Raw genomic sequence first — 20,676 nt, 5'->3', positions numbered from 1 at the left:
GCACCGCCCCGGCGGGCGGAGCGAGTACCGCGGGTAGGCGCGCAGCGGGATGCGGGAGCGGCGCGCCCGCGGAGGCTGGGCTGGGCGCCCGGGAGCCTGCTGTCCCTTCGGGGGCAGACAGCTCCCCCCTTCCTACAGTTGTTATTTTTATTTTAATTGGTGATTATGCTCCCTCCCGTCACTTTTCTGCGGTGGTTGGTGCCAGGCTCGGGAGTCCCGCGGGGCTGGGGTGGTCCAGCAGCACTCCGAGCCTCTGCCCGCCCCGTGTGCGGGGCCGCGGGTGGGCCGTGCTCCCGGTGCCTGCGGCGGACTCTCGGGAAGCGGCGACAGAAAGACTCCGAGGCTGCTGGGAGAGACGGTCGGTCTCCACATCCTCTGCCAGGGCTGCCTCCTCCTGCTGTCTCGTCGCTGCCTCCGGTCCCCGGGCGCTTCCCCGCGGGTCTGGGCGCCGGCACCGGACGGGCGGGGTCCGGGGGCAGAGTTTTCCCGAGCTTCGTTTTTTGTCAGTGCTGGAGGAAACTGCTGATCGCTAGTTCCCGGGAACCCCGGCTGCATTTTTTTTTTCTTTTTTTTTTTTTTTTTTTTTTTCCCTACGGTCTGTCCGATGTGTATTACCGAAATGTCTCGTCTCTTTCCCTTATTGGAAATGATTTCCCACTTCTTTTGTGGTGAACTTTGCCTCGCCTGACTCTTTACGGCTTTTCTCTTGTTGATGGTCTCTCCTTTGTGGAAGTTTCGCGGGCTGATTGTATTTGTTAATTAGTTGCTAACAGCATCGTAATGTGGGCTTGATGGATAACCATGTCATTAGCGCTCACCCCTGCAATTCACATTTCCAACAGGGCAGGGGCTACCCCCTGCCGAGCCCGTGATTTGTGGCTGTTCTTTCCCGTGGGTGACACGCAGCCCCATCCCTTCTCTGCTCTCCTCCGCGCCCGCGCTGTGCCGCGGCTGGAGGGGGCGCGACCGCTGCGATTTTCACTCCGACTGACGAACCCGCAGCTCCGGGCTGCAGCCGCCTCCTTTCGCTTTATTTTCGTGCGGCAAAGACATCGAACCCCTCTCCTTTGTGTGGCTCTGTGGTGTTACGCGGGTGCTTGTACATCCCCCCAAAACCCCTTGGCTGCCGGGGAGAGGAATAAGGGCATCTCTGCCAAACAGCTGCCGGCGCGACTTTCCCCGGGCTGCGCGGCCACGCGTGGGAAGAACCACAGCCACGCAGCTCCCTCCCCGCCCGGCGGCAGCGCCCAGGGCCCGCCCTGCCCGGTAGCGCCCGCCGGGGGGGTCCGCCCGTCCGTCCCGCCCCTCTCCGCGCCTTCCCCGCCGGGGGGCTCGGCCGAGCCTGGGAGATGTAGTCCCGGCTCCCGGGCTCGCCGGCGGCCGGCGGGGCTTCTGCGGGGGACTACGTTTCCCAGGCCCCCCTGCTGCTCGGCCGGGCCGCGGGAAGGGCCGGGCTGTCAATCAACGCGCGTCGGCGGGGGCAGCGGGACGGGGATCCCCCCGCCCGCCCCGTGTCCCGCTAATAATAAGTGCTTCAGAACCTTAAAAGCAGGGAGGCAAGTGTCATGCGGGCGCGTCGTAAGGGGCTGAGCTCCGGCTGAGCGCCCAGGGCTGCTTTGCAGCCGGCATAGCCGGGAGGGGAGAAAAAAAAGGAGGAAAAAAAAAAAAAAAAAGAAGCCTCGGAGCTGGTTCTCGGGGAACGGGCGAGAGGAGAGAAGCCCGAAAGGCTGGACAAGCCATCAGCGAAGTGGCGATGAGGCGCAGGAAGACGGCGGTGGCGGCCGGCTGCTGCCTCGCCTTCCTCCTGGGCACCCTGCTCAACCTCCTCTTCATCCCCGGCTCCGAGCACCCGCCGCCGCCCCGCGAGGAGCTGCCCCCCTCCCCGCCCGGCGCCCCCCTCTACCCGCCGGAGGAGGAGATCGGCGGCGGCCAGGCCGCCCTGGCGCGGCAGATCCGCGAGCGCTACGAGGAGGTGCTGCGCTACCGGCAGCACCGGGCGGCGGCGGCGGGGCGGCGGCCGCTGCGGCCGCGGGAGCGGCGCCTGATGGACCTGGCGCCGCCGCGCACCTCGGCGGAGCAGCCGCGGCCGCCGGGACCGCGGGGCCGAGCGGCGGCGGAGCCGTGGGCCGGAGCCTCGGCCGAACTCTCTTTGGAGCCGCCGCTGCTGGGCTGCCGCGACATCCGCGATGTCAGCGGCGTGCAGTACCTGGGCTCGGGGTACACCAAGGCGGTCTATAAGGCGGTCCTCAACCGCACGCTGGCCGTGGCCCTGAAGGCGGTGGATTTCGGCGGGCACGACATCGCCCACTGCGTGCGGCAATTCTCCGCCCTGGGGGACTGCTATCGCCTGGCCGCCTACAAGATCGTCAAAGAGATGATCCTGCTGCAGCGGCTGCGCCACGCCAACGTCCTGCAGGTACGCGGGTCCGGCCGCCGAGCCCCGCCGGGGCGGGTGGGTCGCGCTGCCTTTTCCCCGGCTCTCAGTCCCGCCGCGGACAACCTGTCGGAGCTCCTGCCGCCGGCCCCGGCGTGCGCGGGGAGCGGGCCGGGACCGTGCCGGGGTGCTCCCGAGAGTTCTCACACACACCCCCGTCCCCCGTTCCGTGGGCAGCCGCACCCCCTTCGGCAGGCTCGGTGGGGGTCGCGGTCGCCGGGGCAGATGTCCCTGTCCCCGGCACGGCGGTTCCGTACCTCCCGTCCCCATCGCGTGTCCGCGGGAAGGCGCGTCCATCGATGGGCGCTTTCCGCTGGCAGCGGCGGTGCTCGCACCCCGGCGACAAGTGAATCGCCCCGGCCGGGCCCGCCACAAGGCCGGGAGCGGTGTGAGATGCGGCGCGTTCCCCCTCCTGCCCCGCATCCCCCCGCGGCGGCCGGCCCTGCGACTTGCGCTCTGATCCCGCTTCCTCGTAAACAAAATGCATACTGAGGTGAGGAAGGGGGCGAGGGGCAGGCTGAGGAAGGACTCGGAAATACAAAAACACTATCCGACTGCGGAAAATAAAGGCCGGCTTGATTGCAAGCGCCGCTGGCTCCGGTACCCCCGGAGAGAAGGCAGCGGTGGAGTTCCCCCCCCGGCTGCCTGTGCTGGGACTCCCGGCGGGCAGAGCTGGATCCGCACAGCCCCGGCACACGGGTCAGCCCGGGGGGCTCACCCGGGCAGGCCGGGTGGGAGTCCTGCCGGCCGGTGCGCGGCACCGCGGCACTTGCCAGAAGGGGCTGCATTGTAGGGCTGTTACACATCGGCATGAATCTCAGCGGGTCCATTTGGATGTAAATGCTGGTATGGAAATTCCTATTGCTTTTCGCATAGCATGAGCGTTGCAGTAGAATAAAAAATGAACGTTAGACCAGACGGTCTCACAGTAGGTGCTTTTTGAACTGAACCGGGTAAAGGAGTTTTGTGTTTCTTCTTCAGCAGCTGCAGCAGGAGTACCAGCTCCCCCACGAGAACTTCAGATCCCAGGGATCAAAGCTCTCGAGTTTCATATACTGTTCAAAGAAAGGCTAGTCATGATTTATCCACGACAAGAAAATAGATTCCTTCCTTCCTTCCTTCCTTCCTTCCTTCCTTCCTTCCTTCCTTCCTTCCTTCCTTCCTTCCTTCCTTCCTTCCTTCCTTCCTTCCTTCCTTCCTTCCTTCCTTCCTTCCTTCCTTCCTTCCTTCCTTCCTTCCTTCCTTCCTTCCTTCCTTCCTTCCTTCCTTCCTTCCTTCCTTCCTTCCTTCCTTCCTTCCTTCCTTCCTTCCTTCCTTCCTTCCTTCCTTCCTTCCTTCCTTCCTTCCTTCCTTCCTTCCTTCCTTCCTTCCTTCCTTCCTTCCTTCCTTCCTTCCTTCCTTCCTTCCTTCCTTCCTTCCTTCCTTCCTTTTTTGTTGTTGTAAGCGAGTTGGCCACCGTGTGTTTTTTAAACTTGAGTAATTTTGGTAGGCACTAGCAACCTTTCCCGTGTTACTCGTGTATACTTTTCTTATCTGGGAGGATTAATTTGGCATTACTTTGGCCGTCCCTCTCATAAAAAGGAAGGGAGCTGCGCGCTGTCCATCCCCGCAGGTGCGGCCGAGGGGTCCTCTGGCAGCGCTGCCGGAGTTGCTCGGCGCCCCGCTTCTCCCCACAGCAAACCTTGGATGAGCCGTAGGAATTCACTTCTCCGGTTCGGGGTGATGTGGAGGAACCAGAGTAATTCTCCGGTCCGGGATGTCAGGTGGACTCTGAAAAGGGGAAGCGCAGGCGACATGCGGGTTGTCCCATGGCGGGGGGACCGGGGCAGGAGCAGCTGGAGGATGAGCAGGCACTTCTACCAGCGCCAGGAGAAACACGCCCAGCCTCCGTGCTGGGAAAATGCTCTAATGGGGGAAAATCCCGTCTCGTAGTTAGGGCTTCGTATTTACATGCCACCCCATTTAAAAATAGATTACACTTAAATCAGAAACATGTTTTTAGAGTCGTTCCGATTTTGTCACGGTGTTTCCTTTTGCCTTCCCTCCTGCTGCAAGAGCCGCAGCGGTGCTGCCAGGCCGGGAGCAGAGCCCCGTGCCCCTGGCTGCTCCCCTTTGTTGTGTAATGCACCGTACTGTGGGGGCGCACGGGGCCGGGGTGCTGCGGCCTGAGCGAGGACCAAACGTGTGATAAGGCAATACCTTGAAAGGAGACGGTAAATATCGAGCTGCCAGGCGCTGTTTGGACACTGTCGGGACAACGCTGTTGGCCAGGAGCAAGTCTCCGGTGTTTGGTGCAGGAATTGTAGAACCGATGAGGAAAATGGGCACTAGGGAACAACATGAAATATATTGGTTGTGCCTCGGTTAAAATCTCACACAGGACAGGATCGGCTGACTTCATGATTGTTAACTTGTTTTCAGCAAAAGCCGGCCCCAGGCTTAGAATTCACTGTCCAGGGTTTGCTGCCGAGGCAAAAGCCTCAGTTCAAGAGCCAGCCTTTGACAGGCGCTCCTGCTCCCATTAGAACTACACACGCACAAGGCACGATGCCACCACATCTACTGGGCCAGCGAGGGCCGAGAGCTTCCCTGCCTTTGCTTCTTACCTCTGTTTTGCTCCTTTTCCCCCCTCCCCGGCGGCTCCCGGCATACCCAAATACGAGCCGGCTGCTATAAATAGCAGGAAGGACGTGCCACCCTCCTGTCACCCTGGCGTGCCGGGGGAGGCCGGGGCTGGCGAGCAGTCCCGGCTGGGGCAGGCGGGCGAGCCGGGAGGGATTGGGCAGGGCGGCGGCGCTCACCGGCTCGCTCCTCGGAGACCGCCCGGGGCTGGAGGCGAAGCGGGAGCTCTTCCTCCGCCTCCCCACGCCGCGGGCGTGGGAGGGAGCGACCCCGGGGATGCGTCCATGCAGGCGGCCGGCAGCAGCTCTGCCTCAGCTGGAACCCTCCTGGGCATCCCCGGCCCCGGTCAGGGACTGGTGGCGGTGAGTTTCTTCTGCTGAAAATAAAGTTTCGCGTCGGTTCAGTCCTAGGAAAGGGGGTTTTCCTGTAAATCTCTGGCAGCTGACAGCCTGAAGTGTAGTTTGTAAGATAACAGGCTTGTTCTTTACTGTCTCAGCAGTTCTCATTCTGGCCTGTCTCTTGTCAAAATCAGCTTTTTTTTTTTTTCTTTTTTTTTGTCATCCTTTTAAAAAGACTTGATTGTTGTACAATATATGATAGAGGGGAAAAGAGCTCTTTCCAGAAAGTACCAGTGCCGTTAGGACAACATGCTGACATATCCGCTGTGCCCTCCGCCCCGGGGAAGGAGCCAGATGTGTCAGCTCTGGCAGATGTGCTGAATCAAGTCTAGCAAAAGAAACATGGAAAACCAGCAAGAGGGAGAGTGGATTCACATTAGGCAATGCTGAGGCGAAGGCAGCTTGCCTTCCTGTTTTCATTTCGATGCTTTCCCGTCACTTGCACGAAGGGCCGGCGCTGGGCCATCTCCCCCCCGGCCTCCGCCGTCTGGGGCTGCCCGAGGCTCCCTGGGGCGGCCGCCGCTGGGAAGGGCAGGTGCAGGCTGCAGTGGAAATATATTTGCTTTGGAGTGGCGAAGAGAGGGCTAGTTCATTAAAGTTGATTTTATAATGAAGGGCACCGGGGAAGAGGGGGAACTGGGTCACTGATTTATTGTAACAGAGGATTTAGAAGCCCACTAATTGCTTTGCAGTCTCTCTGTGTCAAATGCGGTGCCCGATCTCTTCCTTTCACTCCGTGCTGTAATTTCTTTTCTTGCAGAGTTCAAATGCTGCTGTCTGAATCCTGGCTTTCTGTGCATTTTAAGATGATTTAGTGTGCTTTAATTCCCTGCCCATATTTGAGGAAAGGAAAGAAAATCAAACCATTTGCAGTTAATTTCAAACAACGAGCGCAATTGTCGTGACACAAAGGCAATGTTTGATTTACTGTAATAATGTAATTGTAGCCCTGGAGTATCAGAATTAAGGTTTGTGCCATTCTTTTTTCATTTGCATTGCTGAAGAGAAGGGAGGGAATGTCTGAAACTGCAGAGGTTTGGAAAAGTGCAAGCTTATTTCTGTGACAACTATTTATCAGCACTTCCAGTGTGAGTTCACAATGATTCATTTAAGAAGGAGCTACCACTCTCTTTTTAAAAACACACACAAAAACTCAGAGAAAAGGGTTGGCTTTGTCTGATGCTGATGGAATACACCATAACAGCACCAATAGCTTGCTGGCTGCCCAGACAAGCCTGGTTCATTTGGCTTATTTAGCTTTAGTGTGAAGTTAAAATCTGAATGATTTAGATGAAATACCTAGATGGCATCTAATCCAACTATCAAAGTGGTTTCAGTATGAATTGGGTCATTTAGCTCTATTGTATTTGTATCTGATTTTTTTTAAAGATGGTCATCATTACTGGGAGAATATTTGTCTCTTGCAAAATTAATTGATTAAAATAGAGTGCAAATAATGCATCACTTACTGCTGACAAGTAGATTTAAGATGTCCTAGCCGATCACAGTATTTTAAAATACCTGTTTTAAAACAGGATTTTCTTTTCTTTACATGTGATAATGAAGGGATTTTCTTACCGATGGTTTCCCTATACATATGCATAGCCAACAGGATATGGCAGTTTTAATTTTAATGTGAGAATTAAAATAGTAAAGCTTTGTATACGGTTTGCTTATTCCAGGTGGAAGTAGACAATCTTTCCAAGTCTGAACAAGGCCAATATACAATTAATTTCCAGTGCAAATTTATTTTGCATAGGGATTGTATGGACTCTTGAAGGTTTGGTGCTTCACCATCATTTTTAAAGGAATCACTGTTTTCACAGAAGGCAGGGGGGAAGGGGAGACTGTGCTATAGTGGAAACAGCTACCCAGGGACCTCTTCCCTGTTGCCGGCAGGTGGGCATTGAATGCTTTTTGTGATGGCAGTGGTGTAGGATTCCCAGCAACAAGTCTTAGCCGTGTCTGGCTGGAGTTTGGCCATCAGAACGCAGGGAGCTACTGACCTGAGAAAAGTGCTGCAATTGCTGATAGCAACTGGTGGGAGTCTATATGGAGAATTTGTCATTCTTAATTTTTGGATGGGGCAGCAGAGGTTCCCAGCTCTTGGAGATCAAACATTTCAAAATCAAGTGTCTAGGGAGAATTAACCTTTAAGGCGGGGGTTGGGCTCTCACTATACACCCCACATACAGGGTTGCTGCCTTTAGGAAGGTCATGTTAGACTGGGAGTGTTTTCTAATGTTTTTCTAAATTGCCTCAGTTGAGCTGCTCTTGGGACAGGTTTGTTAAAGATGAATGAGGCCACCACGTGGTGCAAGACCAGGCTGATAGTGGCTGTTTAACTGGTGCTGGGATCAGAGGAACCTCAGCTCCCAGACAAATGAGCCTGCCATATCTTGTCAGCAGCAGAGGAGCTTGGCACCTCTTGCTGGCCACCTCCTTCCTCTGGAAATTGCTGCCACCACCACTGCCAGGTGAGCCGTGATGGAGCGGCTTCTTTGTCCCAGTCAATCCATTGCTTGGATTACCATAGGCACACCTTGAAGGAGGTGAGGCATTTACGTCTCTTGGGTACCCTTCGAGATGGTTAGTGGTGGTCCACACAAGGTGTTGGGGATGGACATTCATATGGTGAGAGAAAAAAGCAGGCAGTGCCACCTACTGATGGCTCGGCAGAGACAGCCCGCTGCTGCTAACAGATGTCCCCGTAGCCCCAAGGAGCTCGGGCTGGAGTGGAGAAGGGCAGGGAGAGCAGACAGATGCGGTTTGGCGAGGAAAGAAGAATTACACAAAGTGCTTCTTTATTGTAAGTCTGCTTCCCAAAAGGCCCAGATGTTATCCTGCACTTTTAAGAGTGAAGAAAGGATCTGTTAACAAGAGCTCCAGAGCTGCTGGAAGCATAGAGCTGATACAATTGTGAACCCACTCTTAACTGTTCCTTTCCCCGGAAGGCAAGCTGCACATCTTGATGCTGGAGTCACCCAATAGTATTTTTTTCCCCACTGAATTCCTTGGGATGGCAGAGGGTGTTCAACTTGCAAAGCTGCTAGCAGGAATGACTTTCCATAAGGCACATGTCATCACATAAGTTAGAAGGGCTACATTGTCCCTCCTTCTAAAAGTAGCATTCATAAAACTAATTCCAATCATTTGTTGAATGATTTCTATGGTTGTTTCTCAGTTTTATGTGCCACGTAAATCATTCCAGAAGACTGGTTTGAATTTCTGCCTCCTTTATGGGAGTTGATGACTTGCAACCACATCCAGTTTCTTTGAGGAGAGCCCAGCAGTGCTTCTTCTGCTCAGTGGCTTGGAGAGATCAGTGGTCACCACAGGATGCTGTGGGTATGATCAAGTTCTCCCTTGCTGCTTGCCGTTTTTCATGGGAGCAACAATGAAAAAAACAAGGTCATTCTGGGCCGTCAATATCCCGGCCTGGAATTAGTTATGACCAGGACAGAATTGCAGGGGGAGGCAAGCACATGGTTTTTATAACTTATAAGGATAAGTTCCCTCTGCCCCCCAGTGTGAGACAGCTAGGTAAATCTCTTCTTCCTGGTATCCAGTGATAAGGCATGTGGGAATTGTTCAAAGCCGCACTGGGGAGGTTGAGACCTGACATTAAGAAGGGTGGTCAAACACTGGAACAGGCTGGCTCAAGAGGTGGTCAGTGCCCCAAACCCATCAGTGTTAAGGAAGCATTTGAACAATGCCTTCAATAGCATCCTTTGACTTTTGGTCTGCCCTGAAATGGTCTGGAAGTTGGATTACATAATCATTTCCTGTCCTTTCCAGCTGGCCCACTGAAATATCCTGCCCAATCCTATCCCTGAATTGGATGACTGTGGGCCTTTTGCACATGCTCTGCCTTCTAGTTGCAACCATGTTTGGGAAGGGCAGGCAGGGATGTGGTGCTTGGCCAGGGAGGAGAGGATACCTGGAAGGGGACACCAGGGCTGGCATAGCTCTGCTCCTCTGTCTTTCTGCTTTCTGCATGGACACAGTGTTGGTGGATTCAGGCGCAGGCTGTGCTTGGAAGTGTTGCTGGCCTGCTTTGTCAAGTGTCTGTGTCAAATATGCAAGCTGGGCTTTTAAAAGATATTTTTAAATGGATTTTTGTGTCAACACAGTTGTCTGATGGCTCAGGTGGATGCCCCACAACATCTAACTTCTGTTGGCATTTTTCATTTGAGTGATGGCCATGAAAAACTGGACAAGAACTGGTTCTCACAGGCACTGTGCTAATACTAATATTGACTCTAGACTAATTTTAAAGGACTTGTTATTTTTCATCACACTCAGCTGAACTGTTCAGTTTAGGTAACAGACACCAAACATGGGTATTTTATATTGTTTTAGGCCAAATTTGGAAAAACTTAGTTTGGGTAGACTTGCCTTTTTCTTGGACTATGTAGCTGCATATATACTCCAAGCTTATTTTAAAGTTTGCCATGATAAAATTCAAAATTATGTGACTCATACCTAAGAAAGAAGATTTATACAGATGGATTTGTTATAATAAATCCAAGACAAGCATTTCTGAACATGTGATGCACAGAGGTTATTTGACAGTTTTTTAAAGCAAAATCATATCATGACAAAGGGTTAATTTAAACTTGTGGTGCAGTAGAAGTGAATGCCGTGGCTGTGGATGGAGGTCAGGGGGGCTTCTGATCTGGCTATTTACAAGGTAATGCACTATGTCTCCAGTGATACCAGCCTGTTTCCACTGAAATCATGGTTGTATGAGTGATCCATTTGTCTTCACTGGAAGGCTTTACAAGAGTAGGCTCCTTGAGTGACTAAATATTTGCAGGGTTGGGCCTTGAGCTTGTGCAGTGCAATGCAAATTCAAAGTGCTGTAAATGTTTTTAGTAGAAGAATTTTCCACTTCAGAGTATAAGAAAAGCAGGGAGAGTAAAAGGGAGATAACATTACTAAATCATAAGATTATAGCCAACATAATATGTGTCAGAGCAGCAGGTATGTATGGATATGTATACACACACATACCTCTAAAATATATGGAGATATCTGTGGACCTTTATGGATATAGCAACAGATATGGGTAAATACACATAATGTCTTTTTCTGAGTACTACAGTCCAATTTTTCTATTAATGAAAATGTTTAGTAGCAGTGCCAGGAATGAGATTATTGTACCTTTTAGTTCTCGTGGAGTTTAGTGGTAATCATAATAATACATTTATAAATAAAGCCTAGGCAGAACTGTGAATTTAGAGTTTAATATTTGAATTACCTACTGCTTGCTCTTGGTTCCAAAATCCAGAAGTAGGCAAAATCCTGCCTCACAGCTGTCAGCACACAGTTTGGCTCCCACTCTCAAAAGGTTCTGCATGGTGCAGGGGATGTTCTGTGTACAGTCTTTCTCCAGTGAAACTCAGCACTTTGCAAGGCTTGATTGCTAGATTTCAATGGGAGAAAATAATTTTCTCACGCGCCTTCTTGATATATTCTCTAGCGGGAAAGTCAGCACTGGATTGATCTTTAGCAAATTTAGGCATTGTGTTCCCTGCATTTTCCAGGTTCCCTGCATGTTACAGGTTTTCATGTACTTTTGAGCTGGTTTGCAACATATAAAAATATTTTAATATATATTTTAAAAAAATATATAAACATTTTGAAAAGCACATGTAAATATTATGTGTGTACATTAGATATCAGAATAGGCATATACATATGTGCCATATATACAAAAGATATATGTGCTTGTGTGTATATGTAAGTATATTTATATATGTATGTACCATCAGCAATGAAGAAATTTTTAAAGCACAAGTGATTAATAAATCTTAAAGTGGCAGAAATGTATCAAATCCTGTATTGGTAAATCGTAGCTGTATCAGGCTGTGCTGGAGATTTCTGCTCTTGCAGGGATGGACTGTCTGAGTGCTTCAAGGATGAAAGGTGAATCCAAGGACTGGTTGCCTAAAAATATTACATTAACTTATCAATAAAGTAGCAGGAGCTTCTAAAATATGCTGTTCTGGTTTTGAGACATAGCAGCTCAAGCAAACGGCTCATCAAAGACCAGTAGGAGCTTTTTATTTCCCCCAGGCACTGAAACACTACAAAATACAATCTTGACACAACCAGTTTTGATTAAGCAAGTCTGTGTCCATGTATTTCTGAAAAGAAAGGCTGTATGAAGTGTTGACTACTGTTACTCTTTGTACATGGGAGATAGTATTTCATTGCACTTTTCTATTGTGGGCAGAAGTTGGGTCCTACTGTAGTCAAAATTAAAAGAGAGTAGCAGTCCAAATTGAAAGAGAAGAGAGGTTTCTGAAATTTACTTTTGGTGTAATGCAGTTGAGCCTGTCACTTATATCACAGCTGGTAACAGTGTGCTTGAGGTTCACTTTCCAGGACTCACAGAAATCTCGTGTTCATTAAATAAAAAGGGGAATATTGCCAGTTTTTGTGGTTGTAGAGAAAGAAGAATATTTATAAAGTGTTGTGATTTTTAGGGAAATGTATGATCTGTGCAGGGGCATTTTGCAGTCCTGTCTCAGCCTGGCAGCAGAACTCAGCTGAGCCAGCAGAGCCCCAGCTGGGAAAAGTGGCTGGAGACCGGTTTGGAAAAAGTGGGTCCTACTGTTTGTGACTGAGCAACCTCCATAATGGAAATGTAACACTTTGGCAATGGTTCTAGTTTGACATTTGTTTTAATGAAAGTCCAGCCAGGGTGTCTACACCAATGCAGGAGGGCTCATCGTTCGCACAGACTTATCCTGCTGATGACAGCTTAATAAGCTTCTTTATTTTGTGTTTTTATTGTCAGTAAGCTTGTTGGCTTTTGTGTAGAGGGTGACCTCTGCTTTTGCCCTCCCCTGCTGCCCCAGCTCCTCTGAAAGGGGCGCCTCTGTCCCCATAATTTGTAGTAAAAGGGAATTGTAAAGGGAGGTGAACTGGCTGGCTGTAGGAACACGGGCTCCTACAATGCAATATTACTTTCACAGGAGCCGACCCTGTATGCCCAGCATGCCTAAAAACTTGGGAGTCAGTGGGAATTTTGGGTGCAGAAAGACTAATGCAGGACTGAGCCTTTACGAATGAGAAAATCCAAATGGTGAGGGAATGATTTGGTAAACGGGGCTACTCGAAATAAATGAATTACAACACATGATGTGAGAACAGGTCAACATTTCATATCTGGCATACATTTTTCTAAACAGACAGAAAGGCATCCCAGTATCGTGACTGTTTGCTATTAGATTCTACACAAAAAATATATTGGGGTGGCATTTCAACTCAGTGACTCGAGATAGCAAAAAGATGTGGGATTGTATTTCTTTCCATTCATTTAATTGGAACCATACTGAAAAAGCGTATGAAACCCATCACTCTTCAATATGTCTGAAGTGTAGCTTTGTGACGCTGAGAATGATGTCCAACCTAATAGAATTTCAGATAGAGGAGATATTTTGGCTCATCTTTTGCTTCCAGCTATATTCAGTTTCCCCATGTGGTTATTTTTCTTGTTATTGTATGCACCAGCTATCTGTTTCTTACTTCACTGTCTGGGAATACAAACCATTCTGTCTCATTTCTGACCTTAAAATGGATTGGACAAAAACAAAAGGAAGTTTAAAAAAAAATGTTTTGGGTAGTGCCCTTGTTTCTTGTGTTGTGTAAGTCAGCTTTTTAAATGAAAGGCCTCAGTATTGCTGCCTGGGAATATTTTGCATGTGTGTATATTCTGTATTTTGTGATTTCTGTGTGCTGGGTGGTGGTTCATCAGGAGGGGATGAATGTAACCATTTGAGATGCTTAACTGGCTGTTGGGACTTGCCCAGTTTGTAATCATGGTAATTGCGCATACAAATATGGCCATGTAATTACATGTGCCCTTTTGCATTTAGTTTCAGGAGTTCATTTAGAAAAGCATAAATGTGACCCAATAAATCCTTTATATCTCAGACTTCTCTGCTTTTATAACTCTATATGATTATGTAGTAACACTGTATCTGGAGAGATTTCACTTCAGTAAAATAATAAAGAGCTCAGGTTAGTTTATAGATATAGTCAGATACTTGGGCAGTGAAGACTTTTGCCAAGGTACAAACCGGACACTAAAATGAAAGAATTATGGACAAAATTCCAGCTGAGAGCAAACCTAACTTCTTGTTATTACTGTTGGCATTCATGGATTAAGATACAAGAGACATAAATAGGTACTGTAATTAATTTCTACTCCTGTGATCGTATGCACATAAATAGACAGTGAGACTAATTTTTCAATATTTTTCATGTAAATATATATATATATATATTATGTTTGTATAATCAAAAGGAATGGTTTGTCTTCTGTGTTTCTGTTTCCAGAGTTGTTTTCACAAATGTTGACAGTGTCTGATGGAGACTGATACCTTTTTTGTATTTGGTATTCCTGTGAACCAGCAGCTACTACAATACTGTCGTTTCCCATCTGGATTGCTTGCTAATTTCCCTTATGGCTTTTTTTCCCAGTGGATAGTATTATTGTGCTAAAGACAAGAGCTGCAGATGATACAGAAACATCATCTAGATTTCTAGCAGCAACAGCTGGACTTTGACACTCAGAAATGAGGGTTTTCAAACCTGCCAAGCTTCATCCCTTCTCCTTAGTGTGCCCACACACATAAGGGGTGGCAAGTAGCTGGTAAGGACTGCAGAATTAAATTTTCCCTGAGAAAACAAGATATATTGTAGTAAATATTTTCATTTGATTCAACTTTTGGCTAGCACAGATAGCGTAAACAGTTGTGTTGATGTGATCTTCTAAGATTTAATTCCTGGCATTAAACTGCACAAAAGTGGTGTCGCAGATGATAAGGAACAAACCCAGGTCTGGTCTGAATGGCTCTAGATGGAGAAATTATTGCTGTTAATATCTTTGTCATGGTTGTGGCAGTAAAGACAAATGTCTGTTTTCCTACTTCAAATGTTTGTATTGGCATCTATCACAATTTCTCTTTTTGGCATGTTTTAAAATAAAATAATCTAGATTTTTTTTTCCTTTTTTTTTTTTTTTTGTTTAGGTTAATGTTCATGTTTAATCAGCCGTTTTGAAATACAGTGCCATTTTTACACCAAAAAGAAAAATTGTTTACTTCTTTTACATTTTTTGGCACCCTTTTTTCCTTTAAATGTAGACAGCTAGAGTCAAAACTAGCAGCATGGCTCATAACAAAGCCCATATTTGCTGACTTTAGCCTGGTCTTTGCTTTTCTGCCTGGGGAGGTCACAAGCTGTAAGAATGTGCTGGGTGCTGGAATCTGCTCACGGGGGCTGTGTGCAGCCTCAGCCGCTCCCTCTGGCTATGGCACTCTGCTTTCCTCATGATTTGGGACTGTCCCAGTTCTGGCTGCCTGAGCCTGGCTTCCTCTGCAGGGCCACATCTTAGTGCTCTCAGCATCAAGGAACTTCCCCTGTCATCTTCTCTGAGCTTTCTAAAACTAAAAGAAAAAAATTTGTTTAAAAAATCAAATTGCTGTGGGCAAGGCAGTAGAAGGGTAGCAACAGGACTTTTTTTTAATGCTGTATTTTCACACCAACCCTTTTACTGTATGTTTTATTTGACTGGGGGCAGAGAGTACATTTAATTTTATTTCATGTGCATGCTGTTCTGGCTGGAAAGTTGTGATCAGATCCTTATCTGGCTCATTTAATATCCTCTCTGCCAGGGCTTGGCAGGGAGTTCTTAAAAGCTTGTCTCCCAGCCTGTCAGACATTGTCCCGCTCCATATAAAGCAAGACAGTCTCTCCTCCACAGTCTTTAAATATTCTTCTAGTGCAATTATTTGTGCAAGTGGAAGTCATTCAAATATCTTTGGAAAGCAAATAAAAGAAGAAGCTGGAGTATGGCTGAAATTGCCATTTAAATGCTTTTAAATTGTAGAAGCTACTGGCAAATAGTATTTTGGAGTATTTGCCTTGCTTTAATGATATTGTACACAGAAATTCATCAGGTATAGTGAGAAGCAATTTTTGGCTGAGAAAAGATAAATGTTGGCCTTTCAATTGCTTTTCAAGGTGCTTTGTCATTCAAATACACATTGGCACTCAAAGCACAAACAGTAATTCTGTGGAAAATGTCATTAAAACTATTTTACATTATTTTTAAAGCATAAAATCAGTATTATTTAGTCAGGTATTGCATAGGTTAAATTACCTTTCCTCAGGTTTTTTACTGTTTCTGCATTCATAGATATGTTAGACAAAAAATAACAATAATAATAATTTTATCTATTTGTCATGGATTGACCCTATCTGGATGCAAGGTACCCACAAAACTCTCACTCAGCTGGAGAGGGGAGAGAAAATATTGAAAAATGCTTGTGGATTGAGTTAAGGAGAGGGAGAAATCACTCAGCAATTAATGTCATGGGCAAAATACTCGGGGAAAAATTAATTTGGTTTATCAAGTCATAGCAGGGTAATGAAAGATAAAACCAAATCTTAAAAACACCTTCTGCCCACTCCTTCCTGGGCTCCTACTTCTCTCTTGATTTCCCTGCCTCCTTTCCTGAGCAGTGCAGTGGGAATGAAGGTTGTGGTCAGTTTATCATGTGTTGTTTTTTCTCCTCAGGAGAGGGCTCCTGAGAGTCTTCCCCTGCTCCAGCATGGGGTCCCTCCCACGGGAGACAATCCTCCATGAACACCTCTAGTGCTGAGTCCTTCCCATGGGTTACAGTTCTTCATAAACTGGTCCGGAGTGGGTTGCTTCCACTGGATGTAGTCCTTCAGCCTGTGTCCCCTGCAGGGTCACAGACAGTGCCAGAAACACAGCCCACAGCCTCCTTTGGGAATCCACATGCCAAGGTGCACTGCGCTGATGTTGCCTGCTTGTGTTGTTTTCAGCTCTACGGCTATTGTTACCAAGACAGCAATGACATCCCAGACACGCTGACAACCATCACTGAACTGGGCTCACCTTTAGAGATGATTCAGCTTCTACAGACTTCCTGGGAAGACAGATTTCGGGTGAGTAACAACTGTTTTTAACAAGGACTTTTAGGAGAGTGAGAAATAAATAATATGAAGCAGGGGTTGTGTACTCTTCAGTGCAATTCACATTTATTAAATGTTTGTTTTGCACCTGATTACATCTTGGTTAAGAAGCAGTATTTAGCACTCTGCTTCTGTAGTGTTTAAGATACTGTGTTATTTTGTCTGTCAATGTTATCTAATTGTAACTAGTTATATGGTTTTTACATGATATCTCAAAACATTTCTTACTTGTTAAGAAGTAAGGAGGTCCAGGAGTTTTGGCATTGTGCTTTGCAACTGGGATTTAAACAATAGAAGGATGTTACATTTCTCTCCTGATCCTTATCATAGGTTTGTTTTATAATTGTTTTCTGCTATTTCCTGCTCTGTTCATTTTTTCCTGGGGAAAGAGTGAAACAAACGTACACAAATCTCAATCCCAGTTTGTCCACCGCACTGGCAATTTACCAGGAGCACGAAGGTCACACTTAATTTGTCCAAAATGAAGCCAGACTGCAGCAATGCTTTGATCAAGACAGCGCTGTCTCGCTTGGTGTATATGGGGATGTGTTGCTGTCTGAGGTTAACTCCCTAGGACATGGAAAGGCAGCAGCAGTCTCCATCTGAAACACTCTGGATTGCTCAGTTACTACATCTGTGCCAGAAAATTAAAAGTGTGCCTGAGTGAGCTCCGAGTGGAAGGAGCAAGGTGCAGCCCAGGGCTTTGCTGTGGCATTCCTGCACTCTCTGAAGGCTGTGAGCAGGATTGGAACCTGCTGGAAATGGTTCTGGATCCTGCCTGAGGACAGTGCGGGAGAACAGCCTCCGTGCTGGTCAGACCCGGCCAGAGACCATGCTAGCCAGTGTGCATGTGGGATTAAGCTTCTGTGCCCAGGAATGTTCCCTGGCAGGGTTTATTTTTCTCATACAGCTGGAGCAAGTGTGTTCCCTGCACTAAGCTTCAGCTCTCTTTTCCTGGAAGAAGTGTGGTCTTAATAAGCAGCAGAGGTACTCAGCAGTGTTCCACACAGAACACAGGAACATCTGCCTTTAGCTCATCTCATCTAGGGAATGCAAATAATGGACTGTGACAGCAATTATGTACAAAATAAATGACCAAGAGATATGTGAGATTATGGATAATAAACAGAGAAGTTTCTTTCCAGAGTGGATATTTCTGAGTGAGCAGTTGCAAAGGAGATAAAGGAGATGAAGATGAAGATGAAGACAAAGAGGTAGAATTACTGGTGAAACATTCCTATGACCGCTGCAATGAGGTCCTAAATAATGTCGTGCTCATTCGTTTGTCTAGGATGCTACTAACACAGAAAGGAAGGAAATAAAATTGTCTTCTTGATATGTGAGACTTTTTTGTGGTCCAGTCCTGAAAATGACTGCACAAATCCATGAGGTTATTCCTACAATTGATAATTCCCTTGTGTGGACAGATTCAGCAGTAAGCTGAGTAAGCCAGAGGTGTGTGACACAGAGCAAAGCTTTCACCTGTGTGCTTAAACCTTTTTGTAAGGGGGCATTTGCAGTCCCATCCTGCATCAGGTCTGCATGGCAGAGACTGTTGGGGTTGAGCACAGAGGTTGTTGATGCAGGAGCAGGGGCATTTGAGAAAAGACAATAATTTTGGATGACAACCTGTGGGTTTGTTCAAACTAAAGTCTTGGCTTGTTGATATTTGAAGATACCTATGTTATAGGATAGCTTGGGCTGGATGGGCTTTTTCTCTACAGGGTATTGCAGGATAACACATGACATGAGTTCTGTGTCCTTCCAAGGGGGAGGTAAGAGTGGTCAAGTTTAGCATCCCATAACCAGGCTTGTATACACCTAGAAACATCTCCATACGAACTATGGTGTCCTCTAAGTAGGAGAAAAATGTTCTTGTCAGGTCAACCAGGAGAAAGATTGTGTAGGAGCATGAGATGGTCCTAACGTCCCACAAATGAAGTGTCTGTGAGGGATAACTTCAGCTGTGCTCAGCTTTTTTATCAAGGATACATTGAGGTGCACTCTTGAGTGTATTGTCTAAGCTCCTAGTCTGAATTTGGATTTGACTACCTCAATGCACGTGCCCTTAAAATTGTATTTTACTAGAAAACAAAGATTACATATAAACAGTAAAAAGCCTGCTAAACTGAGTAAGACCTGTTATTTATTTAATACATAAAATAAAAATTTCAGTTTTTAACCGTGTTCATATTACTGCAACGTTTGGATTAATAGGTTACGTAGTGGACTCTAAAGGAATGCATGAATTAAAAACAGGACTCAGGTAAGGGGGCTGAATTCAATGTTCATCAGGGTTGCTATCTAGTAAGAGTTACTCAAGTTTCTAACTTGCAGTGGAAAAGTGAAACATCAGCAGAGAGCTCCCACCTCAGGCTCAAAGTGGTGCATGAGGGTCCTCCAAGGCAGACCTGTCAAGGTAGACAGACATATGGACTTACCCTGAGGCATGGTGAAGAGTTACTTTGGACCTGTGGAGCTCCTCTTCCTGGGAGGAGGAAGGAAGAAGGAAAAAATCAGAGGAAACAGTGGAAAAAAATTATAAAAACAGTCAAGAGGCAGGATCGGTACAGAGGCGATACAGACACTCTCTGCAGTTGGGGCTCCAGGCGTGGGTGCTGGGCAGTCCAGCCAAAATTTCCAGACCTGCAGTTCGTAAAGAGCAGGATCAGACTGTGTGGTCAGCGCCTGTGCATAATGTTATTAAAAGTTAATGCTTTTATTTCTGTTAAAAGTAAGAATAACAACAATGAGCCCTGCTTCAAGAATAGTGTGGGAAAGCACTTGTAAAGAAGCTTATTTTTGTTTCAAGTCTCTCAGGATTTTACATTCAACTATGTTAATCCTGTGAAAAATACCTTGGTTGCAACATTTAGTTTTGAGGGTAAGTTATAATGCTGATATTAAGTCACAAATTTATGGACATATCTTCAGGTAAAGTGGTTTTGTTGTATATTTTGCACTGAGAAAATAATGCTAGGTGCCCATATTTTTGTGTTTCAGATATGTCTCAGCTTAGTTCGGCTTCTGCATTACTTGGCTCACTCTCCTCTTGGCTCAGTGACATTACTGGATTTTCGCCCTCGGCAGTTTGTGATTGTGGATGGGGAGCTGAAGGTGACAGATCTGGATGATGCCAGTGTTGAGGAGAGCTCTTGCACTAGTAACAGTGACTGCTTCATGGAATTCCCTGCAAGAAACTTCACCCTGCCCTGCTCGGTTGAGGGACGGTGTCAGAGCATGAATGAAAAGAGGAATCTCTACAATGCCTACAGGTCTGTGATCAGATAAACTCATGTAGAGTTTAGAGTGGGCCCAGAACTCCAGCATCCTTTAGAGTTATTCACATCAATGAGCACATATGGTCTCAGAACCAAAGCCCAGGAGTAAGTGAAGCCATGAATAATTGTTCCATTTGTGAAAATACATGGCATTTATAACATTTGAAATGTTTTTCATACTCTGAGTGTGATTCACCACTCAGTCTAATTCTGTGTTGGTTGAAGCCCACTGAATTCTTCACTCAAGCTGAGATTTTCATAGGAGAGAAGCAAAAGCACTTTTGGAGCTGGGGGCCCACAAGCTCTATGGTGAGATGATCCAACAGCACTTTGGTGTGAGTTAAGAGGGGTCTTCACATGTTTTACACCACCAGCTGAGCAAAGGGCTGGCTTTAGAGGGAGACTTAGAGCTCAGTTCACATCCTGCCCTCTGGCTCAGTGCTCCCTGCCTTGCTGAAGCCTGCTGTGGTAGGATAACAGCCCCAGTGTGTCCCTGGAGCTGCTGGGACCACCCTCAGTTGCTGACAATCTGGGTTCTAAGCCCAAACCTTTTAAAGCAAGGGTGGTCTTTTCACTCTTCCCTCCCAGCCTTGGGTCTGTGTGAGCAGGTGCTGGGGGACTGACTCCCAGCGCTGTGCCCACAGTGGAGGTGATGGGACATGCTGGACCAGTTGGCCACACTGGAGGAAGCGTTCAACTGTTGCAGCCATCTTCCAAATTTGATTCTAAAGGTTTGTCCGCATTTATAGCTGGGTCCTTTCAGGTGATGGCTTTGTGTTTGTGGTCTTGGCTCTTCCCCATCTGCCATCACACCCCTGGAGGGCTGTGTGGGGTGCTGGGGGAGCCATGTCACTGCTTTCCAGGGAGCCAGTAGCGGATGCTTAGTGCCATGCTCATCCTGCCATTGCCACTCTGTCTGATG

General features: G+C 47.5%; 1 protein-coding gene across 1 annotated transcript in view; it reads left to right on the top strand.

The window, feature by feature from the left end:
- The first annotated feature begins 1,342 nt into the window (after positions 1–1,342).
- Positions 1,343–20,676, top strand: part of PKDCC (protein kinase domain containing, cytoplasmic) — a 35,937-nt gene continuing 16,603 nt past the window's right edge. The window contains exons 1-3 of the mRNA XM_058836335.1: positions 1,343–2,416; positions 16,324–16,446; positions 19,477–19,748. Of these exons, the coding sequence (XP_058692318.1) occupies positions 1,754–2,416; positions 16,324–16,446; positions 19,477–19,748 (1,058 nt within the window). The 5' untranslated portion in view covers positions 1,343–1,753. The remainder of the gene's footprint in view (positions 2,417–16,323; positions 16,447–19,476; positions 19,749–20,676) is intronic.

Source organism: Poecile atricapillus, chromosome 3, assembly GCF_030490865.1.
Source record: "Poecile atricapillus isolate bPoeAtr1 chromosome 3, bPoeAtr1.hap1, whole genome shotgun sequence".
Taxonomy (NCBI): Eukaryota; Metazoa; Chordata; class Aves; order Passeriformes; family Paridae; genus Poecile; species Poecile atricapillus.
Note: the sequence above shows the minus strand (reverse complement) of the source record. Positions and strands in the feature narration are given on the sequence as shown.